The 24,393-nt window shown below is 39.0% G+C and overlaps 1 protein-coding gene across 1 annotated transcript in view; it reads left to right on the forward strand.

Moving 5' to 3' along the window:
• LOC114052352 (synaptotagmin-17-like) overlaps positions 1-24,393 on the forward strand; it is an 84,927-nt gene that overhangs the window by 11,435 nt on the left and 49,099 nt on the right. The window contains 1 exon segment of the mRNA XM_027874911.1: positions 880-1,499. Coding sequence (XP_027730712.1) covers positions 880-1,499 — 620 coding nt within the window.

The following is a 24,393-nucleotide window of genomic DNA, read 5'->3' on the forward strand; positions in this document are numbered from 1 at the left end:
TTATCTATGTTGAATTGTATTTTTATTTATTTTGTTAAACATTTCCCAATTACATTTTAATTTGGTTAAGGCCAGCACTAAGGAGTTTTGCAGGTGATTGTGGCCAGGGGTCCTTAAGTTTGACACCTCTGAATCTAACCCTCATTTTAGAGATCTTAGAATCTTGGGATCATAGATCTCAAGTGGGAAGAGACCTCAGAGTTCAACTCTTTCATTTTACAGATGATTAAAGAGAGGTCCAAAGAGGCCCAACATTGACCTAGTGTTGAACAGGCAGTAAATGGCAGAACCACACTTTGAAACCTGGTCCCCAACTACAAATCCAGCATTTCCCTCACCGTACCATGCTGCGAACTACTTCACTTTACAAATAAGGAAATTAAATAGTATGGTAGAGATAATTGAAATGACAACCCAAAGTTGTTGTTCAGTTATTTTTCAGTCATGTCTGACTCTTTGTGACCCCGTTTGGAATTTTCTTGGCAAAGATATTGGAGTGGTTTGCCATTTCCTTCTCCAGCTCATTTAACATACAGGAAACTGAGGCAAACAGGGTTAAGTGACTTGCCCAAGTCGCATAGCTAGTAAATGTCTGAGATTGGATTTGAACTCATGAAGAGGATTCTTTCTGATTCCAAGTCGAGTACTCTACCTACTGTGCCACCTATTGAGAGTCAGAATTAGAACCTGTGTCTTTAGAATCTCAGTCTTGTATTCTTATTACTAAATACACCATGCAGCTTCCTTAGTACAGTACCTAGCACATAGTAGGCACTTAATAAATATTTATTGATGGACCTGTGAAATAAAATAGATATAAAAGAACCCTGTGTTATTTACAAAGTGATATCACCAATGTTCTGTGTGACTACTGTTTAGGTCTTGAGTCCAGGCGGCCCAGCTCACCACTAATTGATATTAAACCAATTGAGTTTGGGATTATTGGAGCCAAGAAAGAAATCATCCAACCATCAGTGCTGAGAAGGACCTACACCCCTGATGACTATTTTAGGAAGTTCGAGCTCAGATTATATTCCCTTGACTCTAACAGTGATGACATGGACTCACTGACTGATGAGGAGATCTTATCCAAGTACCAGCTGGGCATGCTACATTTCAGCACCCAATATGATCTGCTGCATAACTACCTAACAGTAAGGGTGATTGAGGCCAGGGACTTACCACCTCCCATCTCCTATGATGGCTCTCGACAAGATATGGCTCATTCAAACCCCTATGTGAAGATCTGCCTCTTGCCAGACCAGAAGAATTCCAAGCAGACAGGTGTCAAACGCAAGACCCAGAACCCTGTGTTTGAAGAGCGCTACACCTTTGAGATCCCATTTCTAGAAGCCCAAAGAAGAACTTTGCTTTTAACTATAGTGGATTTTGACAAATTCTCACGTCACTGTGTCATTGGGAAAGTTTCCGTGCCTTTAAGTGAAGTGGACCTGGTGAAGGGGGGGCACTGGTGGAAAGCTCTGGTTCCCAGTTCTCAGGTAAGGAAGCATGTCTGTGACTTCTGCTAGCTATGTGAAAGATTCTTGACTTGTAAGGGAAGTCTGCTTGATGATCTATAAGAAGAAACAGAGATAATATTGAGTACAAAAATGGTATTTACTTTTGTCTTTAAAAAAAAAGCAGCTTTGGAGAATGTGGAAAGAATAAATGATGATTTAGTTATTGTTGTCTGGGGAATTGATACCCGACTCCCTGAAAGATGTCTTACTACTTAAGAAGCACCCACACTGACCGGGGTCTTTTCCTGGGTGATTATTATTAAGGTTATTGAGGCAGGCTGACTACAGGTTCTTGTCTTGGGAATATAGATAGCTGTGGCATAATTATCTAACAGCGAGGGCAAATGAGGCCAGGGACCTGCCATTCTCCCATTTTCTATGAAGTTTCACAAGACACAGTTTTTCGAACTCCTATGTGATTCTATAAAAAGTGTGTAGAAATGCTTCTCAGTGCCATGCTAGTCATGGGCAGAGATTTGATAGTGGGTGCTATTGAGGGGCAGAGGGAGATTAACAATAATAGCTAGCATTCATATAGCACTTTAAGGTTTACAAAGTGCTTCACATATGTCATCTCATTTGATTCTCATGGCAGTCCTGGGAGGTAGGTGCTATTATTCCCATTGTACAGATGAGAAAACTGAACCTGAGAGAAAAGTTAAGTAACTTGCTCAGAGTCACACAGATAGGAAGTATCTGAGGCAAGATTTGAACTCAAGTCTTCCTGATTCTAGGTCCAGTCTGTATCTACTATGCCACCTACCTTCTTGGGTTAGAGTTCTGGAGGTTCCTTCCATACATAAATTTTTATCTACTGTGATTTAGTATGGAATCGGGCAGCTAGCTGGTAATATGATTAGAGCACTGGGCTTGGAATCAGGGCAAGTATGAACCTGGGCAAGTCACTTAACCCTTTTTCCTCATGTGTTAAATGAGCTGGAGAAGGAAATGGAAAACCACTTCAGTATCTTTGTCAAGAAAATGTCAAATGGGGTCTCGAAGAGTCAGACACTACTGAACAACAGCAGTGTGGGATTACATCACACGCACACACCAAGTAGTTGCTTCCTCATTGACTGCATCAGTCACTCTTAGTCATTATTTATTGATAGAATGTTCCATACTATACTGAATTGCCTGAATAGGGAAAAAAGCCTGACCGTTGCCATTTAGAAGCTTACAGACCTAAAAAGAGAAATCAGAGACTAGCTTTATTATTTGCATCGTAAAAGGGACTGATCAATTAAGCCAATAAGCATTTAATAAGCACTTACTTTGTGCCTGACTCTGTGCTAAGGGTGGGGAAAACAACCCCTGCCCTCAAGGATTTTATATTCTAAAGGGTAGACAATAGATAAATAATTAAGTACATGTAAAATATTTAGAGTCAATCAGTCCTGTTAGTCAATAAACATTAATTTAGCATCTAGATGTCAGACATTGTGCTAAGTCTGAGAATGCAAATAGAAGTGAAAAGAAAGAGTCTCTACCTTTAAGAAATTTAGAATCTATTGGAATAGACAGAAGATAATCTTAGAAGGGATGAATAACATGAATGATCTATACCATTGGTGATTATAATTGGCTTTCTTTTTTCTGAAATCCTTATCTTCCTAATGCTCCATTTAAGGCATAGATCCCTTTGTCAGTCTGCTGAAGGCTTAGTGCCTCTTCCCAGAATAATGTTTTTAAATGCATAAAATCAAATACACAGTATCAAAAAAGAAACCAATTATATTGAAATAAAGTTATCAAAATATACATTTTTTTAAAAAAATCAAGTTCATAGACCCCAGGTTAAGATACCTAGGTTAAGGTTAACTTCAGTGTTTAACCGCATCAAGTAACTGTGGAGGGTGGAGAGGAGGAAGAGAGAGGTTAGCAATAGTATGTTTTATTTTTATTTTCGTTTATTTCATTAAATATTTTCTAATTGTATGCAAAAGTTTTATGTCATTTTTGAAAATTTTGAGTTCTCAATTCTCTCTCCCTCCCTACCCCTTCCCTACCCATTGAGAAGGCAAGCAATGTGATATTGATTATACATGTGAAGTCATGCAAAATATTTCCATATTAGTCATAAGTGATAGTAGACCCTTAATCTAGGCTTGTTGACTGACTTGTTGAATGACTGACTGGATTCACTTTGAGTAGGAAGGGAAAGCTAACCCAGGATTAAAAACTTGTGGGTATTTAGTTGATTATAGGTAATAGAGGTAGACACATGAATAGCCCTGTTTGTCTAAATATGAGGTATGACCATAGAGTAATGAGGCAGATTTTCTCTGTGGCTTTTGGCAGGCCCATTATACAATTTCATTGTTGTTCAGTTGTGTCCAACTCTTTGTGACCCAATGGACCATAGCATGCCAGACCCTTCTATTCTCTACTACCTCTCAAAATCTGTCCAAGTTCATGTTTGTTACTTCTATGACACTGTCTATCCATCTTACCCTCTGCTATGCCTGATCATATTTAGAATTTGTTGGTAGCCCAGCATATGTTTGTCATTTTTTATCACTAGCTAGAGCCTAGAGTTTATGGACTTCAAGATATTTCCCTGCAGCACTTTCTTCTTCCCTTCAGTGAAGTGCTTGAGAGCCATCAACCAGAGGCCTTTCACTATCAAGATGGTAGTGAAAAAGGAAAGATATATTAATTATTACTATTCATTTATGTTGTTTTTTGCTTTTGCTGTTGTTGTTGTTTTTTGTTCTCTCATTCAGTCATGTTCAACTCTTCGTAACCAATGGACTACAGCACACCAGGCCCTTCTATCCTCCACCATCTCCCGAAGTCTTTCCAAGTTCATGTTTATTGCTTCCGTGACACTATGTATCCATCTCATTCTCTGTTGTCCCCTTCTCTTTTTGCCTTCGATCTTTCCCACCATTAGGGTCTTTCAAAATGAGTTGTGTCCTCTCATTATGTGGCCAAAGAATTTAAGCTTCAGCTTCAGTGTTTGTCCTTCCAGTGAGTGGTCTGAATTAATTTGAGTATTGATTGATTTGATCTCTTTGCTGTCCAATGGACTCTCAGAAGTCTTCTCCAGAGCCACAATTTAAAAGTGTCCGTTCTACAGTGCTCAGCTTTCCTTGTAGTCCAACTCTCACAGGCATACATTGTTACTGGAAAAACTGTATCTTTGACTATGCAGACCTTTGTTGGCAAGATGCTGTCTTTGCTTTTGAGTATGCTGTCCAGATTTGCCATAGCTTTCCTTCTAAGGAGCAAGTGTCCAGTGCCAATTAGAACACTGGGCTTCATGTAGAACTTGTATTGGTACAAGTGTAAGTGAATGAGTGGAGACATACCAGTGCCCATTATACAAATCTAAGGAGAAGATGCTGTTCTTTCTGGGAAAGCTTCTGGGAGAAAGGAAGAGTCAGGTTGTGCTTTACTTAGGCAACAATACTTACATACCTACTGCATACTGAGCATGATACTAGTTGCAGAGGTAAGACTTACAATGTAGGAAGATGATGAGCTCCTTCAGAGCAGGGACTCTTTTTTGCCTTTCTTTGTATTTCTGGTACTTAAAACAGTGCCTGGTATGTAATAGACACTTAAAAAATGCTAATTGACTGACTGACATAGTATAGCAGCTAGGTGGCACAGTGGATAGAGCACTGTCCCTGGAGTTAGGAACACCTGAGTTCAAATCCAGCCTTCCACCCATACTAGCTGTGTGTCTATGGGCAAGTCATTCTTTTTACCTCAGTTTTCTCATTTGTAGAATGGGGATAATAATAGTACCAACCTCCCAGGGTTGTTTCAAGGATCAAATGATGTAATAATTGTAAAAGCAGTTAGCACATTGCCTAGCACATAGTAAGCACTATATAAATGTTAATGATGATGATGATGATGATGATGATGATGATGCTGATGCTGATGCTGATGCACTGGTCAAGTCCAAATTCTGGCTCTACTACTTAATGCTTCTAAGAACTTGGGTGAATCACTTATCCTCTCTGAGGCACAGTTGACTTATCCATAAAATAACAGGGAAGGGTTAGAATTCAGGAGTTCTTAACCTCGGGACTGTGCCCTGATTTAAAAAAAATATTTTTATAGCTGTATTTTAATATAATACTTTCCTTTGTAACACACACACGCACACGCACACACACCCATACCCTTCCAGTATTACTTTATTTTCCTAAACATACTCTTCAGTCCAGTGACTCTGGTCTCCTTGCTGTTTCCCATAAGTTTCGCATAACTTTCATGCCTGGAACTCTTTCCCTCTTCATCTCTACTTCCTGGCTTCTCTGGCTTTCTCAAAGTCTCAAATAAAAGCCCACTTTCTTCAAGAAGTCTTTCCCAGTCCTCCTTAATCACGGTGCCTTCCCTCCGAGAAAACTCTCAATTTATTCTGTTTTTATCTCATTTGTACATTGTTTGTTCGATGTCTCCCCCATTAGACTGGGAGCTCCTTGAGGGTCAATCTGTCCTTTTCCTTTCTTTGTATTCTTAGCAATTAGTACAGTGCCTGGCTAGGGACAGTAGGTGTTTATTTAATGTTAGGGACTGACCCACTAGTCCTATAGCTTTTATTTTATGCATTTAAAATTCTCATCTGAGAAGGGGGTTCATAGGTGTCATCAGATTTCAAAAGAGATTCATGATCCAGAAAAGGTTAAGAACCCCTGGAACAGCAAGTCTTTGTCTTATGTCCTGTGACATCTTGTTTGGTTGAGGGTTTTGTGGGGGAGATTAGCAGCTCCTGGAATCATAAGGGATTTTAGCAGATACTCCGAGGTGAGATGGAATAACAACAGGTAGGGAAGTTTGACCAGTTACAGTTCTGGTAATTATTTCTCTGGTAGAGTTTTCTATTTGGAGCTGAATCAAAACTTTTTTCACTATTTACAAGTTGATCAGGCAGTAGTAGTTACACTTAAGTGAAATAACAAATGCTCATTACAAAGGGAAGAGGTGGAGAACATTTCTTGTAATTCCAGACTTCATGTCTTCTGGAAGAAAATCTGAGCAGTAAACTGAAGGTGACATTTTGTGAGTTGAATTAAAGTACTGGAGTTGATTTTTCTTTCTTCTAAAATTCTTGATATTGATGGCATGGATGGCATTTTGATGACTGCATTAGCCAGAAGATTGGATTACCATTTGTAGGTTGAGCTTGCGACTGTTAGTTTTATGGGAATTCTGGTGCCCCTGTGAATTTTTTGGAATATCTCCATAGTGATAGATTTCAAAAGATTAGATATCATGAAGACCTCATCCAATTTTAATTCTGGGTTAAACATAGCCTCTGGTAACTTTGTGGAGTTTGGGTTGTTAAATAGGTTAATTCACATCACTCGGGATTTGGCTTTTAAATTCCGATTAGGAACAAACATTTTGTGCCAATCATTTTCTTCCCACTTCTTCGAAGTATTTTCCAGAAAGCTTTAACAGAGAGATTCTGAAAGAGTAACTGAGGCCATAATGACATTTTGCATTTTTTTCCTTTTCCAGATAATTTGATTTCAAAGTGACCTTTAGTAGAGGAAATATTTGTTTTGAATAAGGACCCTCTCAGGAATGCCTATGTGAGAGATTGTAAATAAAATCATCATTGAAACTGTACAGATTATACAACAGTATATACAACTGGCTTACTTTGGTTTGGCAAAGTGGGAAAGTTGGTGGCTTTGGAACCAGAGGACCTGAGTTCAGATCTCAATTATACCACTTTACCACTTTGGACAAGTCACTTAATCCCTCTTAGCTTCAGCTTCCTCCTCTGTAAAATAAAGGGCAGCTAGGTGATGTAGTGGATAGAATGTCAGGCCTAGGGTCAGAAAGACTCATCTTCCTGAGTTAAAATCTGGGCAAGTCACTTAACCTTGTTTGCCTCATTTCCTTATCTGGAAAATGAGCTGGAGAAGGAAACAGCAAATCACTCTAGTATCTCTGACAAGAAAATCTCAAATGGGATCATGAAAAGTCAGACGTAACTAAAACAAGTGAATAACAACAACAAAAAATGAAGGGGACTGACTGAAATGGTCTCTAAGGTCCCTTCCAGTTCTGAATCTGTGGTCCAGTGAGGCAATAATTTCATCAACGAGCCAGTCAGTGTAATGGGTTAAAAAAATGAGCTCAACTGGTTGTGTCACGTGTGGATAAAACATGGAGCATTTCACTTTTGACCACTAGGGGGCATTGAGTGGAGTATAGCCATAGAGAGTAATTTTAGAGTTGTTCTGCATTCTCTGCCATGGAGAAGCCATGGGAAGGATAATCAAAGGGATATTTTAAAGGTGCAGCGTAGATTGATACTGTGGCTCTCATCATAGTGTCCTGCTTGTCCATCTACTTTCTGAATATTACGTTTTTGGTTGGAGCTGTTTGGGAGTCTGAGCTGAGTATTCATTGCTAGTTTAGTGATCCTGTCATACTTTACAGGGCAGCTAGGTGGCGCAGTGGGCAGAGCACCAGTCTTAGAGTCAGGAGGATCTGAGTTCAAATGTAGCCTCAGACACTTACTAGCTGTGTGACCCTGGGCAAATCACTTAACCCTGTTTGCCTTAGCTCCTCATCTGTAAAATGAGCTGGAAAAGGAAATGGCAAACCACTCCAGTGTCTTTGCCAAGAAAACCCCAAATGGGATTATGAAGAGTCAGACATGACTGAAATGACTCAATAACAAATCACATTTTATGATCCCCTGAATTTCAGGATGGATATCAGATCTGGTTTAACATATTATATATAAAAGTGGTTTGAAAAAAACATCAAGTCAAGTAAGCCATTAAGAGATACCTTGTTCATTAGGGTAGATTAAGGTGAACTGGGCTCTGGTAATAAAGGATGGAAATAAATCCATACCTTGTAATGGCTCAGCATCATTTGTTGCTGAAAAATAATACTGCCTTGGATGTAGGTAGTAGGTTTTTTCCTAAGGAGTTTGAAGGAAATTGGCCATGAATGATAATGCCCAGAAGCTGCCTAAAAGGCAGGATAGTGATTTGATGTCTGAAGATAAAATCTGTAATTGAATGGAAAGGCCATTGAGTTATAAGACTTCTGGGTACTCTCCCATGGATTTGCTGTATTACCCTGAGCAAGTCCTTTAACATTTGGGGCCTGGAGTTCCTTCTAAGTAAAATGACAATAATATTATTGCCTACTTTACGGTTCTATTGTGTAATGATAACACACTTTAAAAATATTTTTTAAAGTACCATGCAGGTACAATGCTATGTACCCATCTAAGGGTGGGCATTGACATCTCGGCTTGGTCCTCAAACATGAAACCCTTTCCTGAGGACAGTAAGCTTTAACCTTTTTTGTATCATGGACCCATTTGGTAGTCTGGTGAAGACTTTTGCTCATTTCTCATAATAATGTTTTTACTTGATCAAATGAGATAATAATTATAAAGTGCTTAGCCAAGTGTCTGGCACATAGGAAGCACTGTATAAATGTTAGCTAAATGCATAAAGTAAAATACATAGGATTACTAAGGAAACTGATTATATTGAAATTCAGTTAAAAAATATTAAAAATAACAACAACAAATACATAGACTCTGGACTAAGAACCTCTACTAGGAAAACTGTGATATCTATAAAGGCTGAAACCAGCCTTGTGTAACCAGCATGGAAACCAGGCTACTCCATCTTGGAGAGAAGTCAAAGGAACACAGCAGTATTGTAGTCCACAGCCAAATTATTCTCAGTATGCTTGATTTTAGAAGATTATTGGGAGAAGTGTTGGATTTTGTACAAACAGCAGGAAATGTATTTTGTTAAAAAGTGATATTTGCACATAAGTCCAGCAGATATTTATGTTTCATAAGATGGCGTTAGGCTGAGATTTACTCTATATAAAATGAAACTTTTTATTGCCTAGGGTAGAATACTGAATAGCATCAAAAAGATTGAGGAAGAAGAGTTCAGGGTGATATCCATAGCTGTCTATGTTTGGGAAATAGCCAGACCAATGGCAATGTCATTACAAAATAATGAGGATTTAAAAAGAATCCAAACCAAATACATTAGAATTTATACATCCAAAGAAAGGTTGCCTCCATCAAAGTTGCCTTCTTGAGAGGTAATAGACTTTGGATGAAAAAAAAAAACCAAAACCTCAAAACATTTATTAAACAAATTGTTATTGTTCGTTTGTTTTAGTTGTGTCTGACTCTTCATGACCCCATTTGCACTACCTAGCTACTCACACTATTTACATACACATTAAACATATAATATGTGCCTAGTCTGGGCAAGTAGGTGAAATAGTGTATAGAGCACCAGCCTGAAGTCAGGAAGAATCCTCTTCATGAGTTCAAATCCAGCCTTAGAAACTTAATAGCTTTGTGACCCCGGGCAAGTCACTTAACCCTGTTAGCCTCAGTTTCCTCATCTGGAAAATGAGCTGGAGAAGGAAATGGCAAAACCACTCCAGTACCTTTGCCAAGAAAACACCAAATGAGGTCATGAAGAGACAGACATGACTGAATCCAGTGAACAGCAACAACAAAAAGTGTGCCAAATACTGTGCAAAGTGCTAGGGATGAAAATACAGAAGCAAAGTCTTTGATGCTTATAGTGCTGGATATTTCCGTCTTGGTCCTGGGAATCACTTTCTGAATATAGGATATCAGAACAGTAGAATGTTTAAAACTGGAAGGAACCTTGGAGACCAAGTTGGACCTTCTCATTCTGCAGATGAGGAAGCAATCATAAAGAAGTGAAATGATTTCCCCACTTGGGAAACAGAAAGGCCTCAAGGGATGGCAAACCTTTATCCTGTGAGGATGAGTGTGGCCTTTAGGAACAGTCAAATACTCTAAATCCCCATCAGGAGTAAAGACTTTTTCTTCTCAGCTCTGAGGGCTGGTTGATTTTATTTTATGCCCCTGGAATTCTCAAACCCAGTGAATTTTAATTTTGAGTAGCTGTGAGCTGAGTCAGTTAGATTCAAGACCCAAGACCATTGGGTAGTAGCACCATGCATTGACATAGGCCTTTTCATTTTTGTTTCATTTTATTTGAAGGCCACATCACTGGCTTCTAGCCTTCTTGGGTATAATGACATACTTCAATTATTCTTTGCAATCGGAATTCCAATTATTTGGAATAGTAATATTTTTTGTTCAGACGTATGATTTAGTCAGTGTGGGGAGCTCTTGGTGATGCTAATCACCTCTATGACATTGGCCAAATCATTTAAGTCTTCTTTCTGTAAAACTAGACAAAGTTCAAGGTCCCTTCCATCTCTGGATCTATGATTCTATGAAATTTCCACAAGCAATGAAGATCAGCGACTACTCCAAATGTGTAGCCTTAGGCTGGGGTATAGAAAGGGTGGGTGACCTGCCTGTACATGCACAGACAATATGTGTCAGAAGCCTGACTTGAACAAAGGCCTTCCTGACTCTAGGGCCAGCCAGTCCTTCATTTGCTAAACCATGATGCCTTCCAATTTTTCTATGAGTATATATTAATTGAGACATAAATATTGAGAAGTTAATATAGCTTGAGCAGCACTTTTGAATGAATTTGTGTTTTATTAATCCCAACTGTGGCTGTTTACATTTGAAAAGGGTGTGTGTGTGTGTGCACGAGTGCACAAGTGTATGTGATATTATTCAGTCTGCAGAAGGTATGAAGGACAGTGTAGTATAAGTTGTTAAGGCTGGCCTTGGAGTCAGGAAGTCCTGGGTTCAAATTTTGACCAACTTTGTGACCCTGGGCAAGCCCCAGGAAATCTTCCAAAATGGAGGTGTCAAATTCAAGGTCTGCAAAACTCTTCAGTGAGACCTGAACCAGATTAAAATGTAATTGGGAAATGTTTAACCAAAAAAATAAAAATATATTCCATTTTGTTGCTGTTGTTGTTCAGTCGTGTCTGACTCTTTGTGATCCTATTTGGGGTCTTCTTGGCAAAGATACTGGAGTGGTTTGCCATTTCCTTCTCCAGCTCATTTTACAGATGAAGAAACTGAGGTTAAGTGACTTGCCCAAGGTCACACACATAGTAAGTGTCTGAGGTGAGATTTGAACTCAGGTCTTCCTGACTCTAGGCCTGGCACTCTATTCACTGTGCATCTAGCTGGACCAATCACAATAATAAAACATTTATGTTTATATATCTTCTATAAAAATAAATAAATTTACTTCTAAAATTACTTAAATAAATAAAATTTTATATAGTATATTAAAAAATAAGACTCAGACTAAATATTTACCCATTTGTTATCCTGAGTCACATTGCATATTTTGTAGTTCTAAAGAAAGATCAAAATGGTGATGTTTAGTGCACATGGGAAGTTGTGGGCCCTTTATAATAACTTTCAGGCACACATCACACCTGTTGGCGATCTCTGGTGACACTACTTGGTTGTGAGTCTGAACACCTGTGGCATGAAATATGGAGTGCTGAACTTGGAGCCAGGAAGACCCAAATTCACATCTTAACTTCAACACCTGGGTGACACAGGTATGTGACCCTGGGCAAGTCATTTGACTTCTCTGGGTCTGTTTCTTCATTTGGAAAACATCTAAGATCCTTTCTAGCTTTCAGTCTATGAACCTGGCTCCGTCACGAGTAAGTATAGTACTTAACTCCTCTGAGCCTCAGTTTCCACATTGGTAAAGTGAGAATGTTAGACTCAGTGATCTCTAACGTCCCTTCCAGTTCTTTTTTATTTTTTTTTCCTCTTTGGAGGCTCAGGGTTAAGCAACTTTCCCAGGGTTACACAGCCAGTGTCCAAGGTTGTATTTGAACTTAGGTCTTCCTGACTCCAGAGCCGGTGCTCTATCCACCTAGCTTCCCCCCTTCCAGTTCTTTAATAGCAAAAACAGCGACAGCAATAACCACCACCACCAAACAACACCAGTGATTCCAGTACTATGACTGTGGCAATAGAATGGTTCATTCAGAATCTAGGCTTCCCTGATAGAGCAAGGGGGCCACAGGGTGGTTGCTTTCAGGTATGGTATGGGTTAGAATCCCAGAGTTCTTCCTCTGGGGACTTTCCATTGTGGGCAAACCCTTGTTACTCATCCTGGGAATTTTGATCTTCTTAAAACTGCTCTCATTTTGGAATTACTGGCTAGGGTGTAGTATCAACATTTGTGACATGGTTAATTAATTTAAATAAAGCTGACTGACTGCCTCTCTTCTGTCCCTCAAGTGAATCTTAAAAAGATTAAATGGGAAAATGCTGGTGTTACAGAATTTAGAGGAAGGAATCATCAAGTCCAGGGATATTTAACTTGGGGGTTTGTGAATTAATATACATATATATTTTGATAACTACATTTCAATATAGTTGGTTTTCTTTGTAATCCATTGCATTTCATTTTATGGATTTAAAAACATCCTTTAGAGAAGGGGTGTCTAGACTTCACCAGACAAAAGGTTAAGAATCCCTGCTTCTGGGGCAGCTAGGTGGTGTAGTGGATAGAGCACCAGCCCAAGAGTCAGGAGGACCTGAGTTCAAATTTGGCCTTAGATACTTACTGGCTGAGTGACCATTGGCAAATCACTTAATGCTGATTGCCTCAAAAAATAATGCTGCTTCTAATCTAATCCCCTCATTTTACATATGGAGAAACTTGGGCCCAGAGAAAGGAGATGATTTGGTCAAATTAGACCAAATCAGACAGTAAATGGCAGAGCTAGGATTTGAACTCAGATCTTGTAACTTCAAATACAGTGCTCTTTCCACCATAACCATAGTGCCCTATCACTTTATTTCAGAGACCCATTTTCATTTGAAACTATTTACAATAATCAAATTTAAAGGCAGCTAGGTGGTGCAGTGGGTAAGGCCCTGAGCCTGGAGTCAGGAAGCTCTGAGTTCACATTTGGCCTCAGACACTTAATAGCTGTGTGACACTGAGCAAGTCACATAGCCATGTTTGCCTTAGTTTCCTCATTAGTAAAATGAGCTGGAGAAGGAAATGGCAAATCAAATCACTATCTTTGCCAAGAAAACCCCAACAGGACTGAATGATGACAACAACAATCAAATTTAAATTGAAACAGAGATGTAGGAAAACATGTACGACCACAAACTCAAGGATGGTCTTTGGAGTGTCAAGTCACTATATGGCAGACCTATTTAAATAATCTGCCGCAGGAGCTCTGGCATGGATGGGAGGAGGGAGGCCCAGAAGGAAAACCAGGAAAACCCACTGGGGCCCCCAGGGCATTGTTCTCAGGATTCTATTAGGTCTGTAAACACAGTGTCTTCGTCTTAACACCATCAGGACTGTTATGACAGAAGAGATTTTTTTGTTTGTTTGTTTTTGCCGAAGGAAGCTGTAGGTTAAAGCTGCCCAAAGCCACCTGCTGAAACTATAGCAAAGGTGTCACTGGCTCCCAGAGCTTGTCTGGAGCTCTTTGAGCCATCTGACAATGTCGTGCTCCAGGCAAGGCCTAAATATGGTGACCTGGTAAATAAAAACAAAGAACAGTGTTTGGTATTCCATTATTGCCCCCAACTCGTGAAGGGATCAGGTGCTAGACAAGGTAAATGTCAAGTCTTTTAATGAAAAACATTGTTTTGCTTGGCCTGGAGCTGCCTTCCATTGCAGGCTTTTATGCATTGACTTGCAGCCTCTATGCCTTGACTTTTTCAGAATTACATTCTGCCCAGGAGGGGGTTATCTTGCCCTTGCTTTTGGTGGTTAATCATATCAATAACCAGATGCAAATTTATCTCAGTAGTAGCACCACACCAGAAGGCTTGACACAAAGAGAAAGGGCTTTGGAAAGCAGCCCTTGGTGGGAAATGCCTTTTTTTTTTTTTTTTCTTTACAGGGACCTAGTTTGTGATTTCTTAGCCTCCAAGCAAAACTCGGCTTCCTGGTGGCTCTCGTGCCAATGAACGATATTACTGTGCTGGACAAACAATTTAGGTAGTTCAAAGAATATTCTGGCTTTCAGCCCCAGGAGGGCTCTTGGCTCTGGAGGACTCATATCTACAAAAGAGCCCGGTGCCTAAATTTTAATTAGCAGCAAACCAAGCCACGGAAATTAGGGAAGTATGGGTCAAAAGATTATTGAATCTCTTCCCAGTTAGTCTTCTGGCCTTAGGTGTCTCCTCAATTTCATCCTCCAGGTGGCTGCTGGAGTGCTTTGCCTAAAGTGCGGGTCTAACAGTGTGGCTCCCTCCTACCTCTAGGATCAAACAGAAATGCCTTTATTTAGTATTTAAAGCCCTTCACAACCTGGCCACATTTTACCTTTCCAGCCTTAATATAGACTACTAATGTATAATTATATTTTATATACATATATTTATATATACACATATAATAATTATATATTTTAATGATACTATTAGGTAATTATATATTATATGGGATACTAACAGATAATATATATTATACAAATAGATAATTATAATTTATAGAATACTAATAGATATATATTATATATTAATTACATATGATATATGATATATTAATGTTATATATTAAATAGGATACTATTGATTATATTATATATTATATAAATAGATGATTGTATTTATAGAATGCTCATAATTGTATAGGATTATATCAGATTATATAGGATGCTCATAGATAATTATATATTATGTTAATATGGAATTACATTATATAGGAATATAGAATTATATTACATATTATATATTATAACTAGTATAAAATTACATTATATAGGATATGAGTGTAATTATATATCATATAGGATACACATGTATATATTTTATCAGCTCTAGAATATGAATATATAAGTATATAGCATACAAATATAATTATATTCTATATAACACTAGATGAGATGTCATATAAATATATAACTAATATATAACATTAATATATAATACACTTAAAATATAATAGATGATACTTCTTTTAACATTCATTAGCAATGAATTCCTCATACATATCACTCCATCCCTTTTCCCTGACTGTCAGCCCATGCCTGGAATGTACTTTTTTTCACCTCTGCTTCATGGAATCTCTATTTTCTTTCAAGAGCCAGCTCAAGTACCAGCTACTATAAGAATCTTCCTTATTTCCACGCCTTACTCCCCTCCCCCAACTGCTAGTGTCTTTCTCCCAAAATTATCTTGTATTTTTTTGCATATATCTATTTATGTACATCTGTCTCCTGGCTAGATTGTATACTCCTAGAGGGCAGAGATGGCTTCACTTTAGTGTTTGTAACAATCCCATTACTTATAACACAGCTCCTGGCATATAGTAGGTACTTAATAAATGCTTATTGATTGGGTGGAGCTGCATTAAAATTTTTGATTTTGCTACATACTTGTCATATGATCTTGGATAAATCATCTAAACTCTATGGTCCTTGGTTTTTTCATCTGTAAAATGAGTAGATTGGGCCTCCAGCTATAAGTCTATGAACCTATGATGTTCCACTTAGAAATAGATTATTGTAGCAGCACTGACAAGGGCCATCAGAGAGATGGACCCATTTCTTTATTGTGGAGGGCAGCTGAGTGGCTCAGTGGAAAGGGCCCTAGGGCTTGGAATCTGAAAGACTCATCTTTTTGAGTTCAAATCTGGCCTCAGATACCTACTAGTTGTGTGACCCTGGGCAAGTTACTTAACCCTGTTTACCTCAGTTTCCTCATCTGGAAAATGAGTTGGAGAAAGGAATGGCAAACCTCTCCAGAATCTTTGATAAAAATAAAACCAAACCAAACCCAGAAGGGATCATGAAGAGTAGGACACAACTAAAACGAGTTAACTTTGCTGTGGAGTGGCTTCTGTTAGGTGAATTGGTGTATTATGTCAAACCAGGATCAGTGTGTGGTGGTGTTTAGAAGAGGAGGAGATGGTAAGTTTGGCATCCTTGTTCAAAAACTGGGAGGTGATAATAGGGTAGGATGCCAGACTGGTGGGAAAAAGCTCCTACTGGAAATTTGGCCAGAGAGATCCTGGCAGAGAAGACCTCCATGATTTGCCCAAAGGATCTGCAGACTTTCCATCTTTTCCTCTTTCAGCCTTCCAATCTCCATCAGTCAATTTATCCACAAGCACTTGTCTGTCACCTCATACATGTCAGATGCTGTTTTAGGCACTGAGGATAACAAAGAAAAAAAAGTGAAGCAATTCCTGCCCTTGAGAAGCTTACATTCTTTCAGAGAAGACAGCACATGCTGTATATATATACAAAGTAAAAACATATCAAAAATTTTGGAATTCATAAAAGCAGTCCTTGGAGGAAAATTTCTATTTCTAAAATAAATACAAGGGGCAGCTAGGTAGTGCAGTGTATAGAACAGGTCCTGGAGTCAGAAAGACCTGAGTTCAAATGTAGCTTCAGACACTTACTAGCTGTGTGATCCTGGGCAAGTCACTTAACCTCAGTTGCCTCCAAAAGAAACAGAATACAGTCTTGGATGGGGAAGCAGTAGCATCAGGGAGGATTAAGAAAGGCTTTGTGTACAAAGATGGTGCTTGAGCTGAGCTGTGAAAGAAACTAAGGGTTCTAAGAGGTGGAAGTGAGATGTCCCTCACTTCCATCTCAGTATCATAGGATCATAAAATTTAGGGCTGGAAGAAATCATTTAGTCCTCTCACTTTACAGAGGAGGAAATGGGGCTCAGAAGGGGTAAGTGACTTGACCAAAATCACACAACTGGTAAATAGCAAAGCCTGGATTCAACAGGGACTCTGACTTCAAATCTAGTGCTTTTACTCCTATATCACAGTTCCCTACAGCAAAGAAAAGGTCACTTATTATGTTGGGATCATCAAAGAGCCTTGGGTTTTGCTTGGGCTCATTTCTTAGTCACATGCTTCAGTGTTGGATGGTCCATGATGGTCAGTTGACCCAATTTACACATGTGTGTCTGAACTGCATTTTGGACTTCTTAGGCCATCTTCAGAATTAAACTGGACAAAAGAGGCACTATGTATGTGGAAAGGGACAAACAGGTCAAAAGCAGATCTTGAAATTCAAATCCTATCCAGTCACCAAAACAGCTGCCACCACGATTTCCTTTGGACCAAATGTGGGGTGACTCTAAGCTTCTGCTCCTTCCAGGTGATAGTGAAGAGTGTTTTTTTTTTTTTCCATGTAGCTCTCATGGTTATCAGGGATGCTGCTGGATCACAGACAAATCAGAGGTTAGTAGCCAGAGTGGCAGGTAGTATAATTCAGCACTTTCCAAAGGCCCCTGCGGCATTCATGCCATCAGGATGACTAGGGCTCTGTCAGTTAGGCCTCTAATCAAACAAGGAAATTGCTTTCCTGGGGTGAGTTGAAATGGCAATGTAAACCCAATTGTCCTTGACAACACAGTAGCTAAGCTAACTTAAGCCTTTGAGTGATGGTGCCTAACACAGATAGTCTGCTTCTCTCATAGGGTCCTGGAGTCACACACTGGGAAACATGACAGTGTTCCCCTCTCCTCCCCCCACCCTTGAAAGTGAGCTTCTCACAGTGGAGACAGGGCACAAAGAAAGTGATTTTTAATCAGTCAATAAACATTTGTAACTGGGACATGTTTTAGAGAAAGGATTACATTTCTTTTTTAAAACTTTTCATTAATTTTTTTAATGAACAAAAATTGATTTTCTTTCCTTCTCACTCCCCACCACCATTAAAAAAAAGAAAAAGGAAAGAAAATCAAATTTGTTACAACAAATATGCACAGTGAAACAAATCCCTGTATTGGCCATGTTCAGAAAGGATATATCTCATTCTGGATCCTGAGTCCATCACTTCTCTGTTAGAAGGTGGCTAGTATGCTTCATCATCCCTTCTCTGGAATTGTGGTTGATAAGGCTTTCAAAATTGTTTTTTCTTCACAATGTTATTATAGTATAAATTGTTCTTCTAGTTCTGCCAATTTCACTTTTCCTCAGTTTATACAGGTCTTCCCAGATTTCACTGAAATCACCCCTTTCATCATTTCTTATGGAACAGTAATATTCTATTACATTCATATACCGTAATTTGTTCAGTCATCCCCCAGTTGATGGGTACTCCCTTAGTTTCCAATTCTTTGCTATTACAGAAAGAGCTGCTATAAATAAATATGTACATATGGGCTGTATTTCAAATGAGGCCCTGGGCCTCAAGGATGGATCTGATTGAAGTTCCCAGGATTTCAATTTCCATGAAACTGTGTGTCTGTGGAAGGAAGACAAGGAAGGTAACAAGCATTTATTAAGCGTCTCCTATGTGCCAGGCACTGTGCTAAGTACTTTACAACTATTAATCTCATTTGGTCACAACAATCCTGTGAAGTACGTGCTCTTATTTTCCTCATTTTACAGCTGAGGAAACTGAGACAAGCAAGTAGTTAAGTGACTTACCCAGGGTCAAACAGCTAGAAGTATCTGAGGCCACATTTGAACTCAGGTCTTCTTGACTGCTGGCCTGGTACTCTATCCATAGTGCCACCTGGTTGCAACCCAGGACAGAAGAGCAGTAGCACAGCTCCTTTGCCAGCTATGGAGGGCAAGTTGAAAGAGACCTGAGAGAGAAGACCTCTTGATTCACCTGGGGTGGTGGAGACCAGTGGACTCTCTACAGTTTGAATGAGTCTTTCCAACCTTTTGTCAGCCCATGCCAGAGACTTTGCCAGGAGAACCTTTTTGAGTATGGAGTGGGCAGAAGGGAGGAATAAGAATTTCCACCTGTGATTTCATCATTGTTATAAACTCTTGATATGGAAACTCCCTTCACTGTTGCCAAATAGCAACTCCTGTATAATTTTCAGTCTTAGACATTCACCTAGGGCACTCAGAAATTAAGTGACTTTACCCACCCTAGTTTGTGAAAGAGGCAAGACTTGAACCAACTCCAGGCATTCCTAACTTTAAGGTCAGTCTTTTTGTCCAATATACTGCACTGTTATTGTTGTTCAGTTGTTTCAGTCATGTCTGATTCTTCGTAACCCCATTGGGGGTTTTCTTGGCAAAGACAGTGGAGTAGTTTGCCCTTTCCTTCTCCAGATCATTTTTCAGATAAGGAAACTAAGGCAAATAGGGTTAAGTGACTTGTCCAGCATCACACACCTAGTAAATGTCTGCAACTGGATTTTAACTTAGGAAGAGGAAACTTCCTGACTCCAGGTCTGGAACTCTATCCACTGCACCACCTACCTGCCCACTGCTAAGCTGCACTATCTTTACTTAATTATGTCTGCATTTAAATGTTTTACCTTGTAAAAAAAAAAACCTTGTAGAGTTTTGCTAGTTTGTTGCTAATTGAGTTGAAAAGATGACCATTGAAGTTCTTAGCCTAGTGGGTTTTGGGTCTTAAGCTAATGTGTCATGCAAAAATACCTCCACTTTAAACCCAGTTATCTGTGTGAATTCAGAGTTTAGCAGCATTTGTGTTACACATCTTTTAAGTATCTACTGTGTATGAGGCACTGTGCTCAACACTGGAGAGGGAGATAGATAGATAGATAAGATAGATAAGAGGGAGGCCCTGCCCTAAAGGAGCTTAGACTTAGACTTAGGAAAATAAAAGATTGAAAAACATACAGAACATGATGATTGAATCAGAGGCAAGGAATACTTCAATGGACAGCTGGGTGGTACAATGGATAAAGGGTCAGCCCTGGGTCAGGAAGACTGGAGTTCTAATCTGGCCTCAGAAACTTACTAGCTGTGTGGCCCTGGATAAGTCACTTAACTCTGTTTGCCTCGGTTTCCTTATCTGTAAAATGACTACTCCAATATCTTTACCAAGACAACCCCAAAAGGGGTCATGAGGAGTCAGACATGACTGGAAATGATTAAATAAAAACACTTCAATACAACATTATGAGAAACACCACCAGGACCTAATGGTATTGATAAGAAATATTTTATCAGCTTCAGAGTTGGGATAAGATCCCTTCTGATTGGAGTGGCTAGGGAAGTATTCATGGAGGGGGAGGTTTTAAGCTGAATGTGGATGAATATGTAGAATTTGGCTAGGCAGTGAGAACAGAGCATAACATTTCAACTGGTAGCCTAAAAGGCAGAGAGGCTATGGTAGCTAAAACATGGTCAACCAGCTCAGAAGGTTTCCTTAAACTGCCTGGCAGTGAGTATTTTCCTGTTCCTTTAAAAAAAATTATCTTTTTTATTCTTACCTTTTGTTTTCACATCTTCTTTTCCTAATACCCCGTATCATCCTCTCCTACTCAGTACACTGCCATCCCTTTGTAAAAGAAAAATTAAAAAAGAAAGAGGGGAAAAAAAGCAATTTAGAAAAACCAATCAAAACACCAAGTCTCTGGAACATAGTAGGTGCTTAATAATTGCGTGTTAATGGAATGACTCCCTGTATCTGACAGCATATGCAGTATTCCACACCTGTAGTGTCCCATTTCTGTAAAGAAGGGAGAGAGGTACATTTTCTCAACCTTTCTTTGTGTCCAAATTCATTCATTCTAATTACACATTAGTTTCTTACTATTTATACTGTTGCAGACATTGTATGTGTATTTTCTTGTTGTGTTTACTCCACTCTGCAGCAGTTCATATGTCTGCCCATACATCTCTGAATCCTTTGTATTTTTAGCTTCTTATGGTACAGTAACATTCCATTTCATCCATGTGCCACAATTTGGTTAACCATGCCCCAGTTGATGGGCATCTACTTTATTTCCAGTTTTGTGTTGCTATGGATATTTTGGTGTATATAGAACTTCTTATAGACACTTGTATTTGGCCTCCTTCAAGTATATAGATGTCACAGTGGATAGAGTGCTGAACCTGGAGTCAGAAGGACCTGTTTTCAAATTCTTCCCCAAACATTTTTTAGTTGTGTGACCCTGGGCAAGTCACTTGATCTCTGACTGCCCCACTTCCGCATCTGCAAAATGGGGATAATAATAGCACTTACCTCCCAAGGTTGTTGTGAGGATAAAATAAGATAAGATTTATAAAGCACTTTGCATACCTTAAAATATATAAATACTAGCTGTATTGTTATTATTATTAGCCTACCAATGGGACTTTTGGGTCCCAGTTACTTAGCATGTCATGGATACTACTGTTTTCACAAGAAAGAAATGGTAATACTTTTTTCTCCTACCCCTAGTTCTCTTAGTTATTGGGCTTGGATTTGCCATGGCTGGCAAATTCTATGTGTTATCGAAGGCCAAGTTTTACATGTGTGTTTTTCTTGTTATTAGGCAGACATATCCTTAAGTAGTTTGCCATTAACAGATGCCTAAGAGGAGTGAAATATACTGGAAAACCAACTTAGGGTAGCAGCTATGCCTCACTTTTTTTCCAGACTCTTGAGAGGATTTGGAGTGGATTGATTTAATCTGGACAGCCATTGAGCCATGAACATAGACTCTTCAGATGTCAAAGGGAAAATACAGCTCTGGAGCTCAGATTTATACAACCTCCAGAATCCCTTTCTTTCCTCCCATTTTCCTTCCTTCCTTCCATTAACAAAGGCATAGCAAAGCCTTTACAGGTTGTAAAAGAGCATATTCAAAGTAGTTCTCTCCTGGCTGCATTAAGCATAGATTGAAGAGACTCCAAATCCAGGGTGAAGGGAGAGAAACCACTGTCAGCACCACACAATTAAGTAACTTCTAGAGGAGTGCGAGGTCAATGCCTTTCCCCATAATCTTTTGATACCAAATGGCTTTTCTGATGTCTTTTTTTTTTTTTAATTGAGTAGAGCTTAACGGTGTTGAAAGGAAACAAAAGGAGAAAGAGATTTGTTTGGGTAGGGAGGAATTCAGGATTGGGCTCTTCTTCAAATCAGGCCTGGTGCTAACATTGTGCTGATAGTGGGTGAAGATGGAAATATTTAAGAGTCTCACTTCAATGTTGCCCTTAGAGTTCATGCTGTGGAAATGTCTTATGGGTGAAATTGCTTTTGAGGTGCAATTTGTAGGCTTTTATAAAAATTAATTTTTTTAATGAACAAAAATTGATTTTCTCCCCTCATTCAACTCCACTGAAAAGAAAAAGAAAAGCCTTGTAAAAATTTGCATAGTCAAGCAAAACAAATTCCCACATTGGCTGTGTCCAAAAATGCATGTCTCTATTCTGCACCCTGAAACTGTCACCCTTCTGTCAAGAGGTAGGTAATGGAATTCATTATCAATCCTCTGGCATCATGGTTGATCATTGTGCTGTCTTTTAGCATTGTCAGTTTCTAGATCTTGAGTGAAATGCATGCCAGACCAAGAAAAGAACATAACTAACACTCTTTTACTTCAACCAGGCTAAGTTGGCAAAAAGCTACCTGCCCATTACTTAGGACAAGTGGTGGTAGTTAGTCGGTACAGTTGAAAGTACACTGACCTGGAGCAAGAGGACTTGGGTACAAATCCCACGTTGGGTAACAATAGCAGCAGCAACAACAAAACTAATCGGTAGTATTTATATAGTGCTTAAAAGTATGCAAAGCACTTTTTATGTTATTTGATCTTCCTGCTCCTATGAGATAGGTGCTATTACTACCCCCATTTTACAGATGAGAAAACTGAGACTGAATGATTAAATGACTTGCCCAGAGTCACACAACTAGTGTCTGAGGCAGGATTTGAATTCTGGTTTTGCTGACTCCAAGTCTAGCAATCTTTCCATTGTACCTTCTAGTCACTTAACATCTCCAGACCTCAGTTTCCTCATCTGTAAAATGAGAAAATTGAACCATATGGCCTCTGAGTTCCCTTTTAGTTCTAGATCTGTGTTCCTACTTGTTGAAATGGTGAAGAATATAATTTTATGGATGCTGTCACTTCAGGGCAGCATAAGGATTATTTTGCTTTTGGGTGGCTGGATGGAACATCTGTTGATGTTTAGAGCAATACCCAATGATTAAATATCTCCCTATGCTAGAGACTTGTAATCATTACAGCTCAGATCAACCCTCTGGTTCTTAAGAATAGAGCATTTTCCTCTCACTGTACCACCAGAGGCCTGTGATGCACATGTTATGCTCTCCTCCAAATGCCATTATAAGGATGATATTTGAAAGGCTGCATTAGGTCACCTGGCTTCATCTATACCTGCCTCATGAAAAAAGTTTATATGTAGGGCAGTGCCATAAGTTGGGTTGAGTTCTGTGTTTACACACTACCCCTGAGCTTTGTCTTTTAGAACAACTTGCTAAGGGGAGGTTATTGTTGATGATGTAGGGTGGATATTCCTTTGCTGCTTTCTGTAATTCAGTGACCTGGGAGTACTTCATGTGATGAAGTAATTAGCCACTGGAAAGCCTAATATCTTTTTTTTAAAAATAAGCTTTTATTAATACCTTTTGTGTTTTTTTTTAACAAAACCTACATTTTCCACTGTATTCCTATCCCTCCAAGTAAGCCATCCCTTTTAATAAAGAAATTAAAAAAAAACACTAAGAAAGAAAAGTGATCAATAGAAGTAAAGTCTTTTGCATATTGTGTTCCATATTTGTGGTCCTCCTCCTCTGCAAAAAAGTAGAGGAAGATATTCTCATATTTCTTCTATGGAGCCAAACTTGATTATAATTTCATGACATGGAATGCTATAAAGTTGTCATTTTGCTTATGCTGCTCTGCTTTTCTCATTCTTCTTACTGTATTTTGTGTCAGTTAATGTAAGTCTTTCCATGGAACAACATAGTTACTGTAATTCCTGTTACAAGTAGTCCTAACTGTTCTTTCTTTTTTGTGGGCCTTATTTAGGTCCTAATGGCACCTGAAAAGTTCTGGGAGATTCATTGAGCTGAAAGGGTCACCCCCAGCATCCAGCCAGGTTTTGGCTGAGCTCTGTTAAGGTCTTTCCCCTTTGATTCTCTTGCCCTCCCTCTATACTCCATTCCTTTTAAAACAACATGCATGTGCTTTCAGAAATCTGTTGTCAAAACCACTGAGGCTAAAGTTAGACACAGAGCCACATTCCAGACTTTGTAAATGGAGACTTGGGGGGAAGGGAAAGTAGAATAAAGA

Source organism: Vombatus ursinus, unplaced genomic scaffold (assembly GCF_900497805.2).
Source record: "Vombatus ursinus unplaced genomic scaffold, bare-nosed wombat genome assembly UNPS02014807.1, whole genome shotgun sequence".
NCBI classification, from domain to species: domain Eukaryota; kingdom Metazoa; phylum Chordata; class Mammalia; order Diprotodontia; family Vombatidae; genus Vombatus; species Vombatus ursinus.